Source organism: Arachis ipaensis, chromosome B7 (assembly GCF_059453495.1).
Source record: "Arachis ipaensis isolate K30076 ecotype BB chromosome B7, ASM5945349v1, whole genome shotgun sequence".
Lineage (NCBI taxonomy): Eukaryota > Viridiplantae > Streptophyta > Magnoliopsida > Fabales > Fabaceae > Arachis > Arachis ipaensis.
In genome coordinates this window covers 5,121,137-5,143,894 of record NC_142442.1, presented here as the reverse complement: position 1 = coordinate 5,143,894, position 22,758 = coordinate 5,121,137, and the positions used below count along the sequence as shown (strand labels likewise).

At 37.9% G+C, this 22,758-nt stretch overlaps 2 protein-coding genes, 1 long non-coding RNA gene and 1 pseudogene across 5 annotated transcripts; all 4 read left to right on the top strand.

Annotated features, from left to right (window-relative positions):
- Positions 1–318: 318 nt before the first annotated feature.
- On the top strand, positions 319–2,526 carry LOC148550213 (uncharacterized). Of its 2 annotated transcripts, XR_015892281.1 has the most exons (4): positions 319–483; positions 575–624; positions 718–846; positions 2,231–2,526. It is a non-coding gene; the product is annotated as an uncharacterized LOC148550213 (long non-coding RNA). The 2 variants fall into 2 exon arrangements; XR_015892280.1 differs by lacking the exon at positions 2,231–2,526 and having other exon boundaries at positions 718–1,846.
- Positions 2,527–4,065: 1,539 nt separating this feature from the next.
- LOC107608975 (uncharacterized) lies at positions 4,066–7,915 on the top strand. Its single transcript, XM_021107078.2, has 6 exons — positions 4,066–4,282; positions 6,010–6,053; positions 6,179–6,238; positions 6,328–6,390; positions 7,264–7,347; positions 7,820–7,915. The coding sequence occupies exons 1-6, from the start codon at positions 4,066–4,068 to the stop codon at positions 7,913–7,915; spliced, it is 564 nt and encodes a 187-aa protein (XP_020962737.1).
- Positions 7,916–10,322: 2,407 nt separating this feature from the next.
- On the top strand, positions 10,323–13,436 carry LOC148550212 (Pentatricopeptide repeat (PPR) superfamily protein). The gene is made up of 2 exons (XM_088494091.1): positions 10,323–13,130; positions 13,363–13,436. Exon 1 carries the CDS (start codon positions 10,480–10,482, stop codon positions 13,087–13,089), a length of 2,610 nt encoding a protein of 869 aa, XP_088350217.1. The 5' UTR covers positions 10,323–10,479; the 3' UTR covers positions 13,090–13,130; positions 13,363–13,436.
- Positions 13,437–13,613: 177 nt separating this feature from the next.
- On the top strand, positions 13,614–18,181 carry LOC107608974 (putative disease resistance RPP13-like protein 1; annotated as a pseudogene). Its single transcript, XR_015892342.1, has 3 exons — positions 13,614–17,343; positions 17,473–17,666; positions 17,759–18,181. The product of XR_015892342.1 is annotated as a putative disease resistance RPP13-like protein 1 (transcript).
- The last annotated feature ends 4,577 nt before the right edge of the window (positions 18,182–22,758 follow it).

The window sequence follows — 22,758 nt, the reverse complement described above, 5'->3', positions numbered from 1 at the left end:
TCAGGTAACTATATTTGAATTTTGAGGGCAAAATTCTTTATTAGGTGGGTAGGATGTAAACCCCGGTTAAATTAGTAGATAATTAGTTAATAAATTATTTTTTAATAAGGAGGATTAGAAATGCGAATATTATATCAAAATAGGGTAGAGCTCATCGAAACGAGAATTTTGACACCAATTTTGAAGAAAACGGTCCAAAAATGGACCGAAAGGACCGAACCGGTTAAACCGGACCCGAACCGGGTTGTCGGTTCAACCGGACCAGCCCTATTAAATGAACCCAAGCCCTTCATCCCCTTCATTCCAACAGAAGCGAAGCTTTCAGCTTCCAGGGGAGGGAAGAACGAGAAAAAAAAAATCCCGTAACCCTCACGTTACTTTCCAAATCCCGTAACTCCTCCGTTCGAGCTCCGATCGCCGCACCGTTTGCGGCCACGCGTTCACCGCGTCGAGCTCTACATTTCTACCGGAACAATTTCATAGGTAACTTGCTATTTCACTCTCAGCTTCATCTTCCCCCAATTTTCGAATTTTAAGTGGGAATATTGAATTTCTTTGATTTTTGATGTTTTAGGATCCAATTAGCTTGAGAGAAACGTTCACTCTTGCTTGTGTGAAGCTTGGGTAAGGTGAGGATACGATAATTCTATTTTATTTTCATTAAATTTGAGCTTTGAGTATTAAATTGGGTATATATGTATTATGAATGTGTATTAGGTTGAAAATAAATAATTGGAGCTTGAAATTGTGAATACTGGAACTTGGAGGAAGCGGATTAGTTGAGTTTTGAGGGGTTGTCTTGGTTTTGAATAAATAGCTTTGGTCGTTACGTGGAAATCGGCCAAGGTATGGTTTAGGTTTCTTGCATTTAATATATAATGTTCTGTGAAAACTTAGGCTAGATGACCATAGGATAAGTTGGAATGCAGGTGTATGCTTAATGTTTAGTAATTTGTCGATGAATATATATATTTGGTTGAAGTTTATTGGATAATTAGTTATTAACTAACGATTTGGTGAATTATTGATTTGAGGTATTTGTGTTAAAAGCCTAGGATTTGTGAACTATGATTCTTAGTTGAATTTTGGTTGTTGGATTTGAATATTGTATGAGTTTAATTGTTGATTTGAAGTAGATTTATTGTGGTGATTGTTATGATGATGAGGAAGAGTATGTTGAATTGAAAAGAAAGCAGGTTTGGACCCGAAAAGGGTGGCAAAGTCCGAGTTTTAGAGGAGGTGCTGCCGAAATTTTATAAAAATTAGAGATTTTGTTTAGATGATTATTTAAAAGAAATTTAGATTTAAATGTTATATGGTTTGATTTTGAGTTATTAAGAAAGTGAGTATGTTTTAAGTTTGAAGTTTGATTCTTAGAAAAGAATGAATTATGTTTTGAATTGAAACTATTGATGGACGGAATGGGAGGTGTGATAATGAAGGATAAGGATTGAATATGTTTAATGTATGATGATGAATGAGATGCAATTGAGAATGATGTGGATGTTGAGGAATTATAATTGAATTATTTATATGGCTTATGAATTTGAATAATCTGAGATACGAGATTCCCTGGATTAAGTGCCGTGGCTTGCCACCACGTGTACCAGGTTGAAAACTCGATACTCTGTTGACCCTACGACGTAAGTGTGACCGGGCACTATATAAATTCCCGGGAATGTTACCCCCATTGAGCAATATTGATTATTTGAGAAAAATCTATGCATAGACTCTTGGGGATGCACGTCGGGGGACAGTCTAAGGACAATTCAGACTTGTCGGGTTGGCTGGATAACCGACAGATGAGCCTCATCAGCCATAGGACAGGCATGCATCATATGCATATTACTTGAATCACTTGCTTGTGCTCTAATTGGGTGTGCCTATCTGTATTTTCCATGCTAAATGTGTATTTGTTACCTGCAGTAGTTGTAACCTTCTTGTGTTTGCCTTTATCTGTCTATTTGTCCGTGAAAATGCATGATGGAGTTGGAGGTATGGAGGAATGGCAGTATAGGACTTAGATTTAAGGTTAAGTTAAGTTAGGATTAAATATTTTTAGGAAACCACCTTTTATGGCTTCTGTTTAATACTTTAAGCTCTATAATCTGAGTGTCGGCGTTTTAGGATTGCCTCTGGCATTCCCAGGACCTTATATATTATGTGTGTGGCACCTTTACCATACTGAGAACCTCCGGTTCTCATTCCATACTATGTTGTTATTTTTCAGATGCAGGTCGAGAGGCATCTCGTTAGGCGTCTGGACTCTTGAAGCGGAGTGGTTACTGGGATATTTTGTTATGCTATGATGTATATATATGTACTTAGTTTTCTCTCCGCATGACTTATTCTTTTTGATCCTCTTAGAGGTTTATGGAGAGGCAGGATTGTGTATATGTACTTTTGGGTTTTGGATATGTATGTATATATATGTGTAAATATTCTCCGGCCAGTCTTGACTTCGCAGGCTGAGTTAGGAGCTTGATATTTTGTATCTTTGGCACTCTATTCCCACTTCTGTTAGCTTATGTTTGATAGTTATGGTTTTCTTAGCACGTAAGTTAACTCGTTCCTTGAGCGTTGCGCCTTTATTATGCGATTTTTATTTCCCCCTTTTCTTCAAGGCTCCTAGCATATTATAAATCTTCTGCTATTATATGTACTTATTTTATTTTAGAGGTCGTAATACCACATCACCTCTGTTTTACGACTTAAGCGTAAAGCTTTGTGTGGTAGGGTGTTACATTAATGGTATCAGAGCCAGAACCCGGATCGATGTGCCAGCGAGGGCGCTGGGCTCCCTTAGGGGGGTGGATTGTAAGGCCCACATCGGTTGGAGAGGGGAACGAAGCATGCCTTATAAGGGTGTGGATACCTCTCCCTAGCATGACGCGTTTTGACGAGTGAGTGTGGGGGGCTTCGACTAGCATCCCTATCGTCAAAAGCAAAACCGTGAGGCCTTGTGTGCCAAAGCGGACAATATCGTGCTAGCGGGTGATCTGGGCTGTTACAGATGGTATCAGAGCCAGAACCCGGATCGATGTGCCAGCGAGGGCGCTGGGCTCCCTTAGGGGGGTGGATTGTAAGGCCCACATCGGTTGGAGAGGGGAACGAAGCATGCCTTATAAGGGTGTGGATACCTCTCCCTAGCATGACGCGTTTTGACGAGTGAGTGTGGGGGGCTTCGGCTAGCATCCCTATCGTCAAAAGCAAAACCGTGAGGCCTTGTGTGCCAAAGCGGACAATATCGTGCTAGCGGGTGATCTGGGCTGTTACAGATGGTATCAGAGCCAGAACCCGGATCGATGTGCCAGCGAGGGCGCTGGGCTCCCTTAGGGGGGTGGATTGTAAGGCCCACATCGGTTGGAGAGGGGAACGAAGCATGCCTTATAAGGGTGTGGATACCTCTCCCTAGCATGACGCGTTTTGACGAGTGAGTGTGGGGGGCTTCGGCTAGCATCCCTATCGTCAAAAGCAAAACCGTGAGGCCTTGTGTGCCAAAGCGGACAATATCGTGCTAGCGGGTGATCTGGGCTGTTACATTGGTGAACTAAAAACTACTGGAAAAGTCTTGCAATCCTAAAGAAATAAAAGTAACAATTTTCTCATTGCCCCCGCTGAGAAAAAATGCTTCAGGCATGCATTTCCAGAAAGATTTACCTCAATAAAATAGGAACATTAGAAGTGCCACTACCATGTTCATTCAGAGTTAGTTAATTAACTATTAACTATAACCATGTCCCCCATCTACCCTCCAAGCTAACACCTAATTTAATTTCTAAATGTACTTAGAACAAACATAATGATTAATCCATTGTTGTGTCCCACTATTACCGATGAATTGTGAATAAAAGATTTTATTACTGTTAATGCATAAATTAAACTTGATTCCTTAAAAGACTTTTAATTTATCTTTGTTTTGAAGCAATGAAATCCTCATAGCAGATAGGATTCAAGGCCTTATGCTGCAGTAGTTGTAGGAGGCTTAGTATGTCTTCCATAGGGGAAGCAAAGAGTTCATTAGCCTCTGATTAGTTGCCTTCGGTGTCAAGCGTTGCACAAGCCATGGTGCAAGAGAGACTTGAACAATTGATTAGGGAGAGAAGGTTGGAAGAGAGATGCAGGAGGCAGCAGCAAAGCAGAATCAGAGAAAGAACTAAATTTGTTGTTATGGTGGCAATAGAGAAATGCTCTTATGATCCAAGAGAGAATTTTAGGGAGTCCATGATGGAGATGATAACAGCAGATCACATTAAAGAAGCCAGAGATTTAGCCTACTCAGGTATTATATCTCCATGAACTCCAATGAGTACCATGGTCTTATACTTGAGCTTTTTCATGAGGTTTGTACTAATTTATTCTTATAATGTAATGGCATTGGTAATAACCATTCATCAACCTAAAGCTATTGTGTTTGTTAGCCTTTAATCCACTCTCGCTTAATTGAAGTAGAAGCCACTACTCATACTCGTGCCTTTTATGTGTTCGACAAATATTATATTAGACACATGCGGCTGTATATTCAATGAATTATATTAGATTAGAATTAGATAGGTTTTGCTTTTCTTTATCTTTTATTTTTTATATTCTTAATTTCTTATCTAAAGACCTCTAATTTCTTCTTCTACTTTGTTTGATTTGTACGGATACATTCACTGGCGATGTTGTTGATTTTGAAGATGAAGATAAATCATTGTTGCGCCTGTAAACTCTACTGCTGTTTTTAAATTTTTTTTGTCTTTTTCATCTGTTCATTTGATTTTCATTATTTTGGTTATATTATTGGTTTCAGTTTTCTATTTTACTTATTGTGATAAGATATATTAGTATTTGGTAATCAAATATCAATTCTTAATAGATTTATTTTCTATATATTTTAGATTATGTTTCTCTCATGCAATTCGTATGCCATTTGTACATTATATTGATATATATTTCCATTTTATTGTGCCATTCCTGCTGTGAAAATAATAAAAGAAGTTGATTGAATGAAAAAAAAGTAGGCTTATTTTAAGAATTGTTGCATTTTTTTTAGTTTATTTTTCATTGAATCCATGATCTCAAATGAGCTTATGCTAATGCTGGTCTTCTTCCAAAACAATGGATTAGATTAGAGGTTAGCAATGTCTTCATATGCTTTTTCAAACTTCCATGCTTCATATTTTATTTTTTCTTTCATGTTAACTATGATTAATTATAGTTTGATTTTGAATTTTCGATTCTTTGATTAATTTATGGGTTATGTTTATATAATCCTTTGCCTTCCTCTGTTTTTTTTTTCTGTTGTTCTTACTATGTTATTTTACTGGTTTAATTTATTTGAAGGTCTAAATAGTTGCCTTGTGTTATCAATTTTTTAATATTCTTTTACACACCAAATAACATAAAAACAAATAGAGGAGCTTTTCAACTAATTTATTTCTATTTTTACACATTAGTTCTAAATTGATTTTTGTCCAACTTTTCAATTGTTACTTCAAGTTATAATCATCAGAATTTTATATCATATATGTTCCTTATATTTTTCTACGTTCTTTAATGCAGTTTTGAGGAATGTGGAATTCCTGCTAAGTTTGTTATAATTGATGATGGATGGCAATCTGTTGATATAGATCCTAATAGTATTGAATAGAAAGATGATAATTATACAAAGTCAGTATTTCTTTTCTTAATTTTTTCCTTTCTAAAATTTTAAGCTATGTATGCTTATTTGTTTACATTAGTTGATCAAAATCTGGAATGGGAGGAAGCGGGCTACTATTGACTTAGTGATTAAATTCTATATAGATTGATTATTAATGTAATTGAATGAGCTGTAAATGTTAATATTAGATCCAATGTGTTTTTGGTGGAGACTTATAGCCTTTCTTTATAAATGTATATACTAGAAGCAGGGCTTTATGCCTTTGCTATGTGGTTATTTTTCATTACTTACCTTTGTTAAGAAGAGAAATAATTTGATGCAAAAACAATCATTTAATCATTTTCTATTATATGATTTTGTTGCAGCTGGGTCTTCATTCATGGAAGCCTTGGAGGGCGAATTGACCCAAGTAATCAGAAATTTTTTTTATCCTGAATTTTATAGAATCATTCTATTTGATTAGGTTAAGTTTTGAACTGCTTTTAGCCAAAGAATGCTCCACTCTTTTGAATAATGAAATTTATTGTCTGTCAGCTGGGTGCAATTGACGACATTGAAAAGCTACGAGAATACTTGGAGATTCTAGAATGGCAGGTCTCTTTTCACCCTCTGGTTGTTAATCATCATACATTTTATCATCATTATGTAATGGACTATGATATTTTTCTCTGTGTATTATGTAGGTATTTGGAGGATCATATAAAAGCACATTTGCTCTTGCTTACAGCCAAGCTCACCCAGACAAGGTGTACTAATTTGTTATTATTAATCATATTCTTTTTTATGAAGAACCAATTAGGTTGGTAATGTATAATTTTTTATTTCCCCAATATTTTGTTGTTAATCTTTTAAAATATCTTTTAAGTTTTACTGGCATGATCCTCAGGAGAATTTTCCTCTTAAGGAAGAAAGATATTGACTGGTTTTATGAAGGTGGTGCTGTTGCAATATTCCGTGATATTTGGTATATTTAGAGCATTCCTTTTTATTTATTTATCTGGGATTATGTTTAAATATCTTTAGCACAGTGAACTTTCATTTCGAAGTGAAGACAATTTGACTTATTTAATATATGGAACTATGTTGAAACTTTATTTTATGCCACTTTCATTGCATGTCAAAGATTTCAATTTTTCTATTGAGGAAATTTTTCTTTAATGATTTTACACATTGATTCAATCACATGACTTGGTTGTTGTTTAATGCATGGTTAGTGTTTAAGGTGGTTGGACAAAACCCTTTTTATTATGAATATAGCACATTGCTATTTGGATGGCAATGCTGATGCTGTGGAATTCTGTTCATAAGATTCGTACCACCATGTTCTAACTGTCTTTACATACAATCTCCAACAACGTGGTCACCTCAGTCAACATGGAAGCATTTAGTTTATAATAAAAAGCTTTTTTGATAGATTTTGAAAATGTAAAATCAATAATATTATATCCCAAGATTAGGCTTGTCCTAAAAATGCTATCAATTATTAACCTTTGTTTTAGTATTTATGTTAACTTATTATTCCATATACAGCTTGATTGTTTTTGTGTGATGGTTGTGGTTGAAGCATGTGATTTTCATTTTCATTTTTATTTTTGGTGTTGGTGTGTGGCATTCAATAGATAGATCGGTACCAAAAGGTAGACAAGTCAATGGCAGAAATGCCAATGGATAAAAACGAGATCAGTATCACAAGTCAGGGAAGGGTGAGCAACTACATTACTTATGCCATGACCTTGCTTCAGGCTCCTTATCTTCGTCCTTTCTATTTACTCTTTCATTAGCACATCTTGCAACAAACTACTATCGCCTCTGTTCGTTTAGAACGTTTGGTGTTGTGATTATACTTCTTTCTTTTATTCCTTGGATAAAATAAAAATTACCTTGAAATGATCTGGGGAATTTACAAGAAGAAAAGAATCATGCTTAGCTACTACAGGGCGAACATTGAGTGTTTTTTTTTTTTAATTTAAAATTCAATTATGAATCTAAACTAAGTACATGTTTGGCAAATAGTTCTTTTTATTTTCAGAACCTGTTTCGGGAACACATTATATTGTAAACATTTTTGGACCTAAAAAATGTCAAAACAAAATCAAACTTAAATTGTGGAAAATGTATCTAGATGAATTTGACATGTTATGTATCTATTGATGTTGTGAGGACCATTTTGTACAGGTTTTTGCTCAGATTATATTGTTTGCCTCTTCATTGGAAAGGTTTTCAATAAAATTATTTTCAAAGCAATGGGTAGAGCTATCAACAAAATTGTAACAATTGTGGAGTTGATCAACGTCTGATCATTTTGTAATTGGCTGAGCTGGGCTATGTAATCTTCATACATGATACTTTGTTTTATTCTGATAAGTCCTTTATGTTTTGTTTTTTATTTATATATGTTGGGTTTGCTTCTGCAGTTGGGGAGTAATCAAATAATACACAGAAGAACACACAAATTGGATCCGGTAACATCATTGGTACTTGGGAGCCTCTAGACGAAGGCCTCCTTCTATATGTGCAGTTTCTGAATAGTATTTTAATTAAAATGTTCAGTATTCCATTTAGGTTTTACTTTTATTTTATTTTATTTATTTATTTGATACTGTTCATGATGCAATTTGGGGACCACAAGGCATGTACCATTTGATAACAATAACCCTTTCAAAGAAGGAAACAATACATCATCTGTGGGTAGGTTACAAGAAGTGGTTATGGTGGATTTGTTCAAGACAACATTTTGGAAGTTCCTTATTTTGACTATAGTTGTTCATGCACTTTGGTTTTATCAACATGCAGAGGACTTTGGATATTTAACAGGTATTTAACACAAATGATCAATTATTGTTTTAATTTGCAGTGAAAATAAGTTATTTTATATTTTCTGCGTTAGTTGTTAATTAAGTTAGAAAAATATGTGGATTGACTCTCTGCACTTCTTTAGCTGTTTCCAAGATTTCATGTGTTGAAAAAATTTTATCAATATAAATTGAGTATTTGGTATGATCTTTAATTTGTTGTGCCATTTTAGGTATCGATCACCATTACCAGTTGACTAAGTGAAGGCATCAAGTATTTTGATTATGGAGGTAGGTTCATATGAAAATTGGTGTTCTCGAAAAATAAATGCCCTTCTCTCCATCTATATGACCTTTATGTTCTGCAGAGAGTTCACCAAATGGCCGAATTCAAGGTCGTGGTGGATGAGGAAGAGAAAGGACCAGAGGTATATATCATGTTCTTGCATTCATTTTTATATTCCATGTTATATTTATAATTATAACTTCGTAGGTTTTGGTGTCTCTTAGATAAATCATTTGTTAATTGTAATGACCGAGTCCTTTAACTTAGTTACTTAGACCATTATATTTTTCTTATCTCAGTTTTTCATTTTCAATCTAAAATTAATGCCTTAAATGTTATGTATAACACTTGAAAAAGTGATGGCTATATGCATAGAATCTGGGATTTTCAGGTAGTCATCAGTGCATCTAGATAACTTGTGCGTGTTTCAATATCCTTTCATGTAACTTTTGCACAACCAATTAATTACATTAAGAGATGGTAGGGAAACATGTCTGAAATTTTCCTTTAAAAACTGTTAGGAAGGATATGTGAATTGAATAGGTTGACAGAATATTTATTCTATGAACATATTTGGTATGGTTGTTACATTTTCTTTCAGGTATTGATTTTATTGCAGCTGATTACGAGGATGGAGGCTGGGATCGCAACATGGAAAATGCTAGGGGTTAAGGGGCAGAAGACAAAGAATTATATATCTTGCAGTGTTGATTATTTTGAGGATTGTCGTAAAATACTTGATAGTATATTATATTTAAATCTTGCTACATATTGCATTTATCAAACTTTATGTCAATACTTTTGTCTACTCTTTATGATTCAAGTTCATAATAATATTAATGATGAAGTAAGGGTGTTGCCACAAAAAAAATCAGTTTACCCTTTTACTTTTTATTACCTTTGTTGTTTCATTATTTTATTCTGGAAGAAACTATAGGCACAATTTTCTGTAATGTAGAGTAATTCATAATTATTACTTTTTATTTTTACCATTTCTTCGTATTGCTTCATGCCTATTGTGTTTGATTTAGATTTGATGTTTTTTATGTTCTCTCACATTTAAGAATGAAAATTAACACTCATTTGTGAGTTACTTGATTCTATCAAAATTGATATTGACTTGACTTTTTCTATTTGGTTAAAAATCCTATACAAGGACATTTTATTTTGACAAGCCTAACAAAAACAAAATTTTTAAAATATCTACATATTTATGATATTATAACAATTATGTAATGAACATAAAAAATAGAATTACTTTAACCAACATAATTTATGTTTGTAATTATTTTGTTTTTTATTAAGTGATATTAATACTAATTGTGTTCATAACTTCATATTATTATCAATCTGATATTATGCAAGGAAAATTTTTTATCAAGGTTACATGTACAATGCATTTCAATTTGACATTATTAGATGTGAATATTAAAGATTTTTTTAATTTATTTATTGAAATAGAGTATATGATTCCGTGCAAATGCACGGGGATTTGACTAGTAGAGTTAGGAAAAATATAGGAAACTTCCTAATTTTAATATAGGAAAAAAATAAATAAGGTATTGATATCAATTAATTAGAAATTTGAAAATTAGGATTGTAACTGCTGGGAGTGTTTGCAACGTGAAGCAACAAGAGTCACGCTACCCCAATCCTCCATTACCTTCTCCGTTCATCAACAGCGTCCTCGAACTGAAGGCAGTGAATCAAGGATGATATAATGTTGAGAACTTAGGTTTGAGGAAGGAAGATCAACAATGCTACAGCCACTAAAACATGTAACCAAACGCAGATCCCTCTTCTCTTCTCTTCTCATTCACATCAACAACCCTGCTTCCTTTTCTTCTTCTTCTTTTTCATCTTCTTCTTCTCATAACTGCCACACCGTCTTAAGAAAAATAAACGAAAACGACGTCGCATCCTCCATCAAGGACTGGTTCAAAACGGGCGACCCACTCATCACCCGAATCTTCCAGATTCTCTCTTCGACGGACTCCTCCTCCTATAACGACGACGCCGCCCTCGATGCCTCTCTCTCCTCCCTAACACTCCCCCGTCTCGACGAGTCCTTCGTCCTCACTGTACTCCACCATGGCACCGCCGCTGCACACATCTACCCCTGTCTCCGCTTCTTCCATTGGGCCGGCCGCCAGCCCAACTTCCACCACACTCGCGGCACCTTCTCCGCCATCTTCCGAATCCTCGCTCGCGCCCCATCAGTACTCGACGAATTCCTCCAATCCTTCCATCGCCGTGGCCCTGCCTTCAACCCCCGTGTGCGGTTCAAGGATACTCTCGTCATTGGATATGCTATTGCGGGTAAGCTTGAGATTGCAGTCCACCTGTTTGGTAAAATGCGGTTTCATGGTTTGGACTTGGATTCCTTTGGTTACCATGTGCTTTTGAATGCCCTTGTTGAGAAGGATTATTTCGATGCTTTTAATGTCATTATTAGGCAGATTAGGATGAGGGGTTTTGAGAATCGGTATACCAATGTGCTTGTTATGAAGAGGTTGTGCAATCAGGGGAGGTTGGATGAGGCTGAAGGGTTTTTGTTTGGCTTGGTGGATGGTGGCAAGGAGCTTCATGGCTCCGAGGTGAGTGTTCTTGTCAGTGCTCTGTGTGGGAGCAATAGGTTTGATCATGCTTTTAGGTTAGTTAGAAAGTTTGGGGATTCGGGGCTGGTGCAGTTGGATCATGCTTATGGGGTTTGGATAAGGGGCCTTGTCCAGGGTGGCCGGTTGGACGAGGCCTTAGAGTTTTTCAGACAGAAGAAGAAAGATGAAGGATATATTCCTGGTTTGGCGATGTTCAACGTGTTAATTTACAGGCTCTTGAGGGAGAACAGGCTCAAGGAGGTGTCTGATTTGTTGATGGATGTGTATGAGAATGCTATTCCACCGAATACGGCTACTATGAATGCCGTGCTATGCTTCTTTTGCAAGGCTGGGATGGTGGATGTCGCTTTTGATTTGTTCAAGTCCAGGTCAGAGTTTATGTTGTCCCCAAATCATATGGCTTATAAGTACTTGATACTTACTTTGTGTTGGGACGGAAATGCCAAGGAAGCATTCAGTGTGTTGAAGAGCTCGATCGATCACCATTATTTTCCAGATAGACGGACCTTTACTAGGCTTGCCAATGTCCTGTGTAGAGAGTGCATGATTGATGAGATGAAAGAGTTGCTCCATCTTGCCTTGGAACGGAAAATTATGCCTGATGCTTCCACATATGACAACTTTATAACGGCACTGTGCCGGGCGGGAAGAGTAGAAGATAGTTATTTGATACATGGGGAACTTAAAGGTGCGTCTGCTAGCAGGGCCTATGCAAATATGATAAAGGGTTTTAAAGAGTTGAATAGGGGAGATATTGCTGCTCGTCTTCTCGTTGAAATGAAGGAGAAGGGTCATAAAGTGACACCGGCTCTATGTAGAGTTGTTGTTTGTTGTTTACTTCAGATGGACAATGCAAGGTCTCGGTTTTTCAGTTTGTTTGAGATGCTGTCCCATAATGATCGTCAACATTATATTTATGATTGTTTCATTGATGCGGCTGGGCATGCCAAGCAGGCTGAGTTGGCTTGGAAAGTGTTTGAGTTGATGCAGAGGAATGGCATTCAGCCCACTTCATCTTCTCTAATTCTTATGTTGAAAGCTTATTTGAAAAGTGGAAGGACTTATGATGCTCTTATCTTCTTTAATAATGTTTGGTCCCGTGGATTGGCAACTAAAAAGTTATATAATTGCTTGGTTGTTTCTCTCTGCAAAAGCAAGAATCCTGAACCTGCGTATCTGCTCTTACAACAAATGTTAAGAGACGGTTTAAATCCAAGCATTGAATGCTATGAGAATCTTGTACGGGTGCTTTGTTCATCGAAAAGATATCATGAGGCAGTGAAACTTGTTAATGTGTATGAGAAAATGGGACGTCAATTAACCTCTTTTCTCGGTAACGTACTTCTTTATCACTCTATGTCTTCATCGGAAGTTTACAATGCCTGTGTTCGTTTAAGAGGAGTGAAAGAGGAGGGAGAAACTGGTTGGTCAATGCTTAGCTTTGTGGTTGGTGCATTTCATCATCGTAGAGTTAGCCATGTTGAGGACTTGGAGAAATTAATAGCAAAGTGCTTTCCACTTGACGTTTACACTTACAATTTGTTGTTGAGAATAGCATGTAAGAGTGATAAGGAGCAGGCTTATGAGTTGTTTGAAAGGATGCGTAGAAGGGGCTTTGAGCCCAATCGGTGGACTTATACCACCATGGTTGATGGTTTCAAAGGGCAAGGGATGAGACGAGGCTCAGAGGTGGTTTCAAGAAAGGAAAAGGATATTATCCAACAGAGAAACCTCTTTAAGGAACAATGATCAGTATGCGTTAGATATCCAAAATGGTCCACCCAATTTTAGTAAGGATATTTTTTAGAATTGCATATTTATCAAAAGAAAAAAAGTTATCTTGGATGCATTGGATTTAGTTTTTTTTTTTTTTGTTTCTGTATCATTTATTAATATTACATCCTGTGCAATCCTTTAGAAAGAAGGTAGCATTAAGTATCATGATTTCATGAAGAGTTTGTTACATAGACTTTCCTAAGCATGTAACCAATTGTGTATCTTTATTCTTTCCCCGTTTGACAGATCTTGTTATAAGTTATATCAGATCTTAAACCAGGGAAGCAGATCCCAAAAACATGCATTATTAATGAAACGAAGATCATGAGCTCATGAAGTCAACTTCACTCACCGCACATAAAAGCAAACACTTTCCTTAGCTTCTGTTTGAGAAAATCCAGAGACTACATTGCAAACTGCAAACCCTTCTCTCTTCCATCAGCTTTCTTTCTTCGTTCTGATCCAATCTGATCTGCTGCTGTATTTGAAATTCAATCATGGCTGCAAAACTTGATGGTGGAGCTTATCTCACTTCTTTCGTTGATGCTGTTTTAGACAAGTTGTCTTCAATACTTGAAGATGACTCTGTCCTCGACTCTGTCCTGGAGTTGCTTGAAAGGTTGCAGAATAGTCTGTATGATGCTGGACCTGTTCTTGATGATGCTGAGCAGAAGCAGTTCACTGACAAGAGAGTCAAGAAGTGGCTTGTTGATCTCCAAGATGCTCTTTATTTTGCTGATGACTTGCTTGATGAACTCTCCACTAAGGCCGCCATCGCGGCCACTCAAGGGGATTCAGGTAACTCTTCTTCCTGGTCTCGTCTTGTTGATTCATACATTGATGATAGTGGTGTCAATGTCATCAAAAAAATAGTTGGCAAACTACAGTCTCTTGTAGAACGAAAAGCTAAACTTGGTCTAGAAAAGAGTGCCAAGTTGGACACATCATGGAGAATTCCATCCACATCTCTCGTTGTAAGTTCTGACATATTCGGTCGGGACAAAGAGAAGAGAGAGATAATCAAATTGTTGCTAGATGATTCTGAATGACCTCTTACTCTGATCCCAATTTGGGGTATGGGTGGAATAGGAAAAACTGCTCTAGCTCAACTGGTTTACAGTGATGCCAAAGTAGTGGGAAAATTTGACACTAGAGTATGGCCTTATGGGTGTGTGTTGCTGAAAATTTTAATCCTATTAGCCTTACAAGAACTAGACTAGAGAAAATAACTTGTAGTTCTTATAAGAAGGATGATTTTGATTCACTTCAAACTCATCTGAAACAAAAGTTGATAGGAAAAATATTCTTAATTGTTCTAGATGATGTCTGGCATGATCAACAAGACATTTGGGAGGATCTTCTAAAACCTTATCGCTACGGCAATCACGGAAGTAAAATCCTTTTGACAACCGTAGTGAAAAGGTTGCTTCTGTGGTTGCAACTACCGATCTACATTACCAACTGAGTTTGTTGTCTAATGAAGATTGCTGGTTAGTATTTTCAAAACACGCAAGTCTTTCTGCTGATTCTATGATGAATCCAACTCTGGAAAAAGTCGGCAAAGATATTGTAAAGAAGTGTGATGGATTGCCCTTGGCAGTTCAAGCACTCGGAGGCTTATTGCGTGGAAATTCTGAAGTCAAGTCTTGGAATCATATATTGAAGAACGAGATCTGGAAATCCTCCAATGACAAGATAAAAATTGTTCCAGCCTTAAGAGTTAGTTATTATTATCTTCCTTCGTGTCTAAAAAAGTGTTTTGTTTATTGTTCCATATATCCCGAGAGTTGTGAATTTGATAAAGATGAATTGATCTTGTTATGGATGGCGGAGAGTCTCTTACAACCAGTAGGAGAAAAGACTCTAGAAGAAGTTGGTGACGAATATTTTGATGAATTATTTGTGAGGTCATTTTTCCAACCTCATAGTACTAATGACAAGACATTTGTGATGCATGATCTTGTACATGATTTGGCAATGATCTATGCTGGAGAATTCTGTTTTAGAGCAGAAGAGCATGAAAATGCTGTTGAGATTGATATTAAAGCTCGTCATTTATCACATAATGCTACAGGCAATTATCCAATCTCAAAACTTCTAGGAGTTTGTGATAGAGTAGAACATACAAGGACATTTCTTGAAATCAATTTGTCACCAAATATCCCATTTGACATGGAAAACACACCTTGTATCTTGTTGTCAAAATTGAAGCGCCTTAGAGCTTTGTCATTCAAATGCTTTCCTCTTGAATCACTTCCTGATTCAATAGGTGAGTTGATTCATCTGCGTTACTTGGATCTCTCTGGAACCTACATTGTGACATTGCCCGAGTCTTTGGGTAATCTTTACAATTTGCAGACCTTGAAGCTGATTGGATGTGAAAAATTGAAAATGCTTCCGGATGGCATGCAAAATCTTGTAAATTTAAGGCATCTTGATATTAGAGCAACTTGTTTGCGCGAGATGCCGAAAGGCATGAGCAAATTGAAAAGTTTGCAGTTTTTAAGCGACTTTGTTGTTGGGAAGCATGAAGAGAACAAGATCAAAGAATTGGGAGCACTTGCGAATCTGCGCAAATCAATTTCCATTGACAAATTGGAGAACGTGGTCGACAGCAGTGAAGCTTGGGAGGCAAGAATGTTCGATAAGGATGGCATTGACTCTTTGAAGTTGATTTGGTCATCAAATAAAAGTAGGGATGGAGTTTTTGCTTTTGGTGTCAAAAAGAAGGATGCAGCTGATTCCCAAATTGAAAGAGATATACTTGACAAGTTACAACCTCACAGTAATTTGAAAGAAGTAGAGATCAGTGGTTACAGAGGCACAACATTTCCAGATTGGTTGGGAAATTCTTCCTACCACAACATCACCACACTAACCCTGCAACATTGCAAGAAATGTTCTGTGCTTCCTTCATTTGGACAATTGCCTTCTTTGAAGCACCTTACAATTTCAGATTTTAAAAGTCTGAAAACTGTGGGTGCTGAGTTTTACAAGGGTGGATCTTGTTTGGAGACACCATTTCCAGTTCTTGAAACTTACATTTTGCTCAATTAGTGACTGGGTGGAGTGGCATTCAATGGAGTTCAATGCATTCCCTCGACTTGCGGAGCTTACCTTAAGTGACTCTCCCATGTTGAGAGGAGATTTGCCCAATCATCTACCATCTTTGCAATCACTTACCATTGACAATTCCAAGTATCTCCGTTGTTGTCTTCCAAGAGCTCCTGTGATGACCTCTTTAAACATAGTTGGTGCTGGAGAAGTGAGAACTAGGGAGCTACCTCCTTTACTGCGTAAACTATCAGTTCATGGAATTGATCAAGTGGAGCCGGTGGTTAAGGCCTTTCGGCATATGCAACTGACTTGCCTCACATCTTTATGCATCTCAGATTGTTCCTTCCACATATCATTTCCAGTGAGTAGTATTCCTGCATCACTACAAGAGTTGACAATATCAGATTGTGTAAAATTAGAACTCGAAATGGATGGGCATCACAAGTCCCTGCAGTCACTGAATATAATTAATTACTATGATTCAGCTACATCCTTCTCTTGGGATGCCTTTCCAAATCTCGTGCGTCTCCAAATCAAGGAGTGTAAAAGCATGGAGTCTATTGTGGTGTCACAGTCTCTTTCATGTCTTCGTTCTTTATATATATCCGGTTGTTGGAGTTTGAAGTCAGTGTCGACGCTATGGATGGCAGCACCTCAGCTAGAGGATCTCACAATACTGGAATGCCCAGAGATTGAATTGTCTCCTACAGGGGATGGGGATCCACATTGTAGCCTGAAATCTCTTACTATCAGCTACTCCAAACTAATCAGTTGTGCAGCATTCATGAATTTGCAATTAAATGGACTTACTCATCTTCGCATTTTCGGTGAATATAAGGAGAGTGTGAAGTGCCTCCCAAAGGAAGGTTGGTTGCCTGCCTCACTCGAGTCTCTCACACTTTTTTACATTCAAAGTGTGGAGACATTGGAGTGCAAGGGACTTGCTCACCTCAACTCCCTACAACAATTAAGTATTCATCATTGCTCCAAGTTGAAGAATATTGAGGGAGAAAAGCTGCCTGCCTCTCTAAAACAACTCATCATCAAAGGAACTCCTTTGCTGGGTAGACGGTGCGAGAAGAAGGATCCAGAGGTTTGGCCCAAAATCTCCCATATCCACGGCATTCAAGTTGATAACAGATGGATTTTGTAATCCAACAACTTCAACAGGTAACTGTTTCTTTATATATATTTTCAATCTTCATTCTGTTTACAATATTCTTATTCTTCATTCTTATTATAATGTCTTATATCATTCATTCCTTACTCACAGTTAACACTTTGTAACTTCTCATACAGCGTATCCATGGAACCAACATCACAACTTCTGCAGCTATGGTTTTTCTTTTGCTGCATGAAGTATATTCAATCGTTGCAATATGCAGTGGGGGAATGCTGAGAAGTAAGACAAGAAATTTGCTGACAAGATTCAAGGCCCCTGCCAAGATAGAAACTTTCACACACAATGGACTTCTCACTATCATTGCTTCCATGTAAGTGCTTAAGAAACCTCAATTCCCAGAGAAGGAATAATGTTCGAATAACATTGATTACTCAAATGATAACTTAGATGTGATGGGAACAGGTGAGAGTGAAACTTTCTTCCAGAAAACTATTGAGCAAACAAGGGAGAACCACAATCATGGACACAATCCAAGATATTCAAGAGAGGCATGAGAGTGATTAAGAAAGGAGCCCCAATGAGCTTCATCAAGTGTTGTTGGACATGGCTGCAGGGTCAATCAGCTCCAGCTTGAGGAAGTGCCAAAGGAATATCAGGAACAGACCTCATTGCCATCATAATATTGATCATTATCATATTGATATAGTCCTTCTTATTGGCAAAATAAAATTTACCTTTAGAATTTCGGTTCATGTGTATGTTACTCTTTAATTTTTTTTTTCTAAACCATTTGATAAGAAATTTCAGACACATGAACTCATGTTTAGCAGATAAATTTATTTTTGCTTTAGTTATTGGGGTTAATACATAGCACACGCTTACATACACGTATTATTGGGGTTTAATTCATCATTAGTTATGATGCACGGACACTGACACGGATACGGGACATGACACGGAACACGCTGACACGCGATTTTTAAACGGATACGGGACATGACACGGAACACGCTGACACGCGATTTTTAAAATCTTACATGACACGGGACACGCATACATATAAAATATAAAGTATTTTTTAGATAAATCGTGATGATATTTTGATATTTTATTAATATTAAAATATAAATTAAATTTTTTATTTTAATGTCTTTTTTTAATTATATCAAGTATTTAAAATATTTTTTGTTTTAATAAATAATAATATATACTATATCTAAATTTATTTTAAGAATGTATGTTAAGAATAAGACTGGACACGCTGACACGTGATGCTATTTAGGTGTGTCCAGGCGTGTCCGGAGAAGAATTTTTTATTTTTTATTAAGAAACGGTTGGACACAGCAGACACACGTATTGGACGAGTGTCGGTGAGTGTCGTTTTTCGGACACGACAACTCAGTGTCTGTGCTTCATAGATCATTAGCCACTCTAATCCCTTGGCCATTATTCTTTTGCATACACGTATTTATTTTTTTTCCCTCTATTTTATTGTGCATTGTTGATTAAGAATTGTATGTTTCATTAGAAAAATAAAAGAAAAAATAGTCAATAATGCAGCAACAACTATGTTTATCCCACTAAATATAAGTGAAAACTGAAAAGTTAAATAGTAACAATAAGATCTTTGACAATGAATAAAAGTTGAAATTTCCTCCTCAAACCATCGAATTAGAGAAGAAATAAAAAATTGGAAGACATGTGAAGGCAGCACTGAGTATCATGAAGAATTACATATTTAGATTTCTTTCCTAAGGATGTAAATCACACACTTACAAGTGCATCAACCAACTGTTTATCATTCAAAACAACATCCCATGGAATTTATCATCAGAAAATGGTTAATATAATTCACAATTCGTAATGTTATTTTTTTTAACATATGTTTTAACATTACTTTTTTTTTAAAGAAATTGTTAACAGATGTCTAAATTTTCTTAATTTTGTACACTTTCTGTATAACAAATATTTTTAGAAAATTGACCAAATATAGAGATGGTTGGAGACCGATCAAGTATTTTCGAATTGTAAAAAGACACTTTGTCATTCGAATAAATGGTCAAAGACCAAAAAAAATATTTATTCTTTTTATTTAAGATAATAGATATGATAAAAATTACTATAACTCAGTTGTTAAAGAATTAGTAAAAAAATTAAAAGAATCAGGTTTAACTCTATCCAATAATTAAAAAGAACAAAAAAACCAAATATAAGAGAGACTAAGAAAAACCAAAATAGTTATTTCGATTTTCGAATACTCACTATAATATGTACAAATTATTATTATTATTATTCCACACACACAATAAAAGCGATAAACTTTGAAATGCTGAAAGTATTAACTTCTTGAACAAATTGATCTGGTCGATGGACTAGGCATGATGTATTGGAAGCATGATAGAGATAATGTGAAACCAGATTCTGCTGTCAAAACAGAATTGGTTGAAGTTAGTTATGAATTTCCGGATATATAGTAATTCAGTTATGTTAGTTACTATGGCAGCTGAAGACTAACTGATATATACATATGCTGTAGAAGACTCAAGACTTGTAATAATTTTCCAAATACTAAATCAAACTTCAGATTCATTTTTCATTGCTTTCTGTTATCTTCTGCCTTTTCTATTCTTCTCTTCTTCCTCTGCCATTTTGTCTAATATTTCTTCAAACCAGAAATAGCCAACATTTTCTGCATCTATCTATTCTTAATATATAAAAGTAGATACATAAGTTTACCCATATTACTTTTGAAACATCTTTTTCTTTCTATTAATGGCAAGTCGGCAACATCGCTTACTTGCAAAATATTAGAATCAACCACTCAATTTTTGCCAAATCAACTATTATTTCCAAATCAGCAAAAATATATATATATATATATATATATATATATATATATATATATATATATTGTTCGGTAGGTCGGGTACCGGACGGTTCGGGTTAGGACCCTGAGGTCAACGCTTGGGATGGTGGAGAGGCTCGTCTGGTCGTGGTTTCCTGGTCCCGGGTGTGCGAGGTCCCGAGCACTTCGTATGTAGAGGGGGGTGCCACCTGCAAAGACACTCCGACGCTCTTGTCAGAATATGTGCAGGCGGAAAGGAGGTGGTGTAAGAATGTGACGTACCTTGGGGGGAGAGCCAGTCTCCCCCTTATATACATGTCAGTAGTGGGCCCCTTCAATGGTCAGGCCCATACCCTCAAGGGCGCTGTCCTTCGGCTGTGTCCGGGTCGGGTGGAGGGCGCATTACTGGGCCGGCGAGAACTCGGGTCGGGTTGACCCGCGTGAGTTTGGGCCAGGTCGTAACAGTGCCCCCGACGCGTCAGCGATGGCCGTGGGGGCCATTGGTGGCGCGTGATGTTTACACTCGTGCATTGTCGTCGGGTCGGCTGATCGTGGGAGGGACGCGTCTCTTGCGCGCGTGTCTCTTGATCTGCTGTAGCATCTGTTTGCCGTTTCGTTCTCCGCGCTGGGCATTTAATGCTCATAATGATTTGAAAAAACCCGTGCGCAAAGACTATCTTGCCCCTGCTTCCTTTCGCGCTTTTGGGGGTGGTTTTTAAACAGTTTTTCTCCCTATCCACCTCCCACTCTCACTATTTCCAACTCTTTTTCTCCCTAACATCCAAAGCTTTCTGTGCGAACTCCCTCTTGCTCCAACTTTCAGTCCAGATTTCCTTCATCGTTCCAGGTAATCTTCTGGTTTTTTTCTTCTGGTATCTGTGTTATGTTCTGTTGTTGTGTGATTTGCTGTTTGCGTTTGTTGCATGGCTGGTTTATTTTTGTTGAGAGGTTTTTCAGTGCTGGGGTAGGTGAGTTAGGGAAGGGGTACCATTCCAGGATAGGCTTTTTTGGGTGGTTTGTGAGGTAGGCGTAGTTTTTAGCCGTATCTGGTCATGATTGAGTTGAAAAGGTGTAGTTTCTGAGTTTTTTCGGGCTCCCGACCTCATAGACTAACGGAGTGGTACCCCGCTGTAGGTATGCCTCGCGTTGTCTCCCGGTCTTCCGGATCTGCTGCGGCTTACAACCCGTATGCTTGGGTGACTGACGATATAAGGAGTTCACCCAACCAGATGGACTTGGAGGAATTGACGGAGTTCCGGCAAGCCGGCTACTTGTGTGGGGGTACTGACGAGGAGGCCAACTACGAGGCCATTGTTCCGCTTCCTCATGAGCGTATTTATGAGCTCAATTTTCATTCCCCCCGCGTCCCCGATTGGATCTGGTTTTATAAGTCCATGTTCACGCAAGTTGGCGTTCGGATACCGTTCTCCGAGTTTCAAATGGCGCTGCTGAACCGGATATCCGTCCCCCCGTCCCAACTTCATCCGAACAGCTGGGCTTCGATCCGCTGCTTCGAGATGGTCTGCGAGTACTTGGAGCTACCGCGTCGGTGGACGTTTTTCTCTTTTATTTCAACCTTACCAACCCTTCCAAACAGGGGAAGGCGAGAAAAGGGTTTCTTTCTTTTCGTGCTGCCCAGGGTAGGAAGATTTTTAGCCTTTTTGAGGACTCCTACCATGGTTTTAAGGATAAGTATTTCAAGGTTCGTCCCGTCAAAGGTCGTCACCCCTTCTGGTTGTCGTTAGAGGGGGAGCGTCTCATCCAGACTTACTGGAGCTTTGGCGCGGGGTCGAATCCTTTTGTTAAAGTGTCGTACAAAAGGTTGTCGGCTGTAGATAAGCAGATAGCGAACGTCCTTCTTGCTATCTTTGAAAAGAACCCCGTGAACCCCCATCTTCTTATGGGTGAACGGGAGGCCGCCAGGAGCTATATTCGTGAGTTGTTCTCCTTGTTTGCCTATGTTTGTCAGTTGTTTTCCTTGTTTGCCTATGTTTGTCATTGTTTTTTCTCTTTCCGATCTAACGACTAGTCGTGCTTGTTGTTTGTTGCAGTGGAAATGTCTGCCACCGTGACCGGTCTTGAGAATCTGATGAAGACCTTTTTTGAGGTAAGTGATGACGAGAATGTCGAAGAGAAGGACGTCGGCAAGTCGGAGGGTCCTTCAGGGGAGAAAGAGGGTCAGGCTTCTCCTGTCCGGGAAACCGAAACGTCGGAAAAACAGGCCGCAGGGGTCAGGCTTCTCCTGTCCATGAGGAAGGGGGCGCTGACGGGCACGTGACTCTCACCCCTCATCCGGATAGTGACGTGGAGCTTATCCACACTCCCAAGAAGCGAAAGATGTCTTCCAGCCCGGAAGGGGCCCTTACCGTAATGGAGAGGAATTTTGATGCTTCCAAGTTCATTGACTCCCAACTGATACCCAGGACAGAAGAGCATTTTCATGCAACCGAGCTGTCCGGGCAGGCGAGGTGGATGTATCGCACCTTGCTTCGTGGGGCCGTGATAGCTCGGAAGGCCGAGTTTGAGTTATCCGGTATGGAGGCGCTTCGGAGGAAGCTTGAGTCTTCTGTTAAGGCGAACAATGACTTTAAGGCTCAAGTTGAACTCCTCCAGGGTC

What these genes read in the sequence shown, in the direction of transcription:
- LOC148550212 (XM_088494091.1), top strand. Translation starts at nt 10,480, where the DNA reads ATGCTACAGCCACTAAAACATGTAACCAAACGCAGATCCCTCTTCTCT.
- LOC107608975 (XM_021107078.2), top strand. Translation starts at nt 4,066, where the DNA reads ATGGTGCAAGAGAGACTTGAACAATTGATTAGGGAGAGAAGGTTGGAA. An exon ending in TGGAGGGCGAATTGACCCAA is followed by an intron (nt 6,054 to 6,178) that starts GTAATCAGAAAT and finishes ATTGTCTGTCAG; the next exon opens with CTGGGTGCAATTGACGACAT. An exon ending in GCCAAGCTCACCCAGACAAG is followed by an intron (nt 6,391 to 7,263) that starts GTGTACTAATTT and finishes GGCATTCAATAG; the next exon opens with ATAGATCGGTACCAAAAGGT.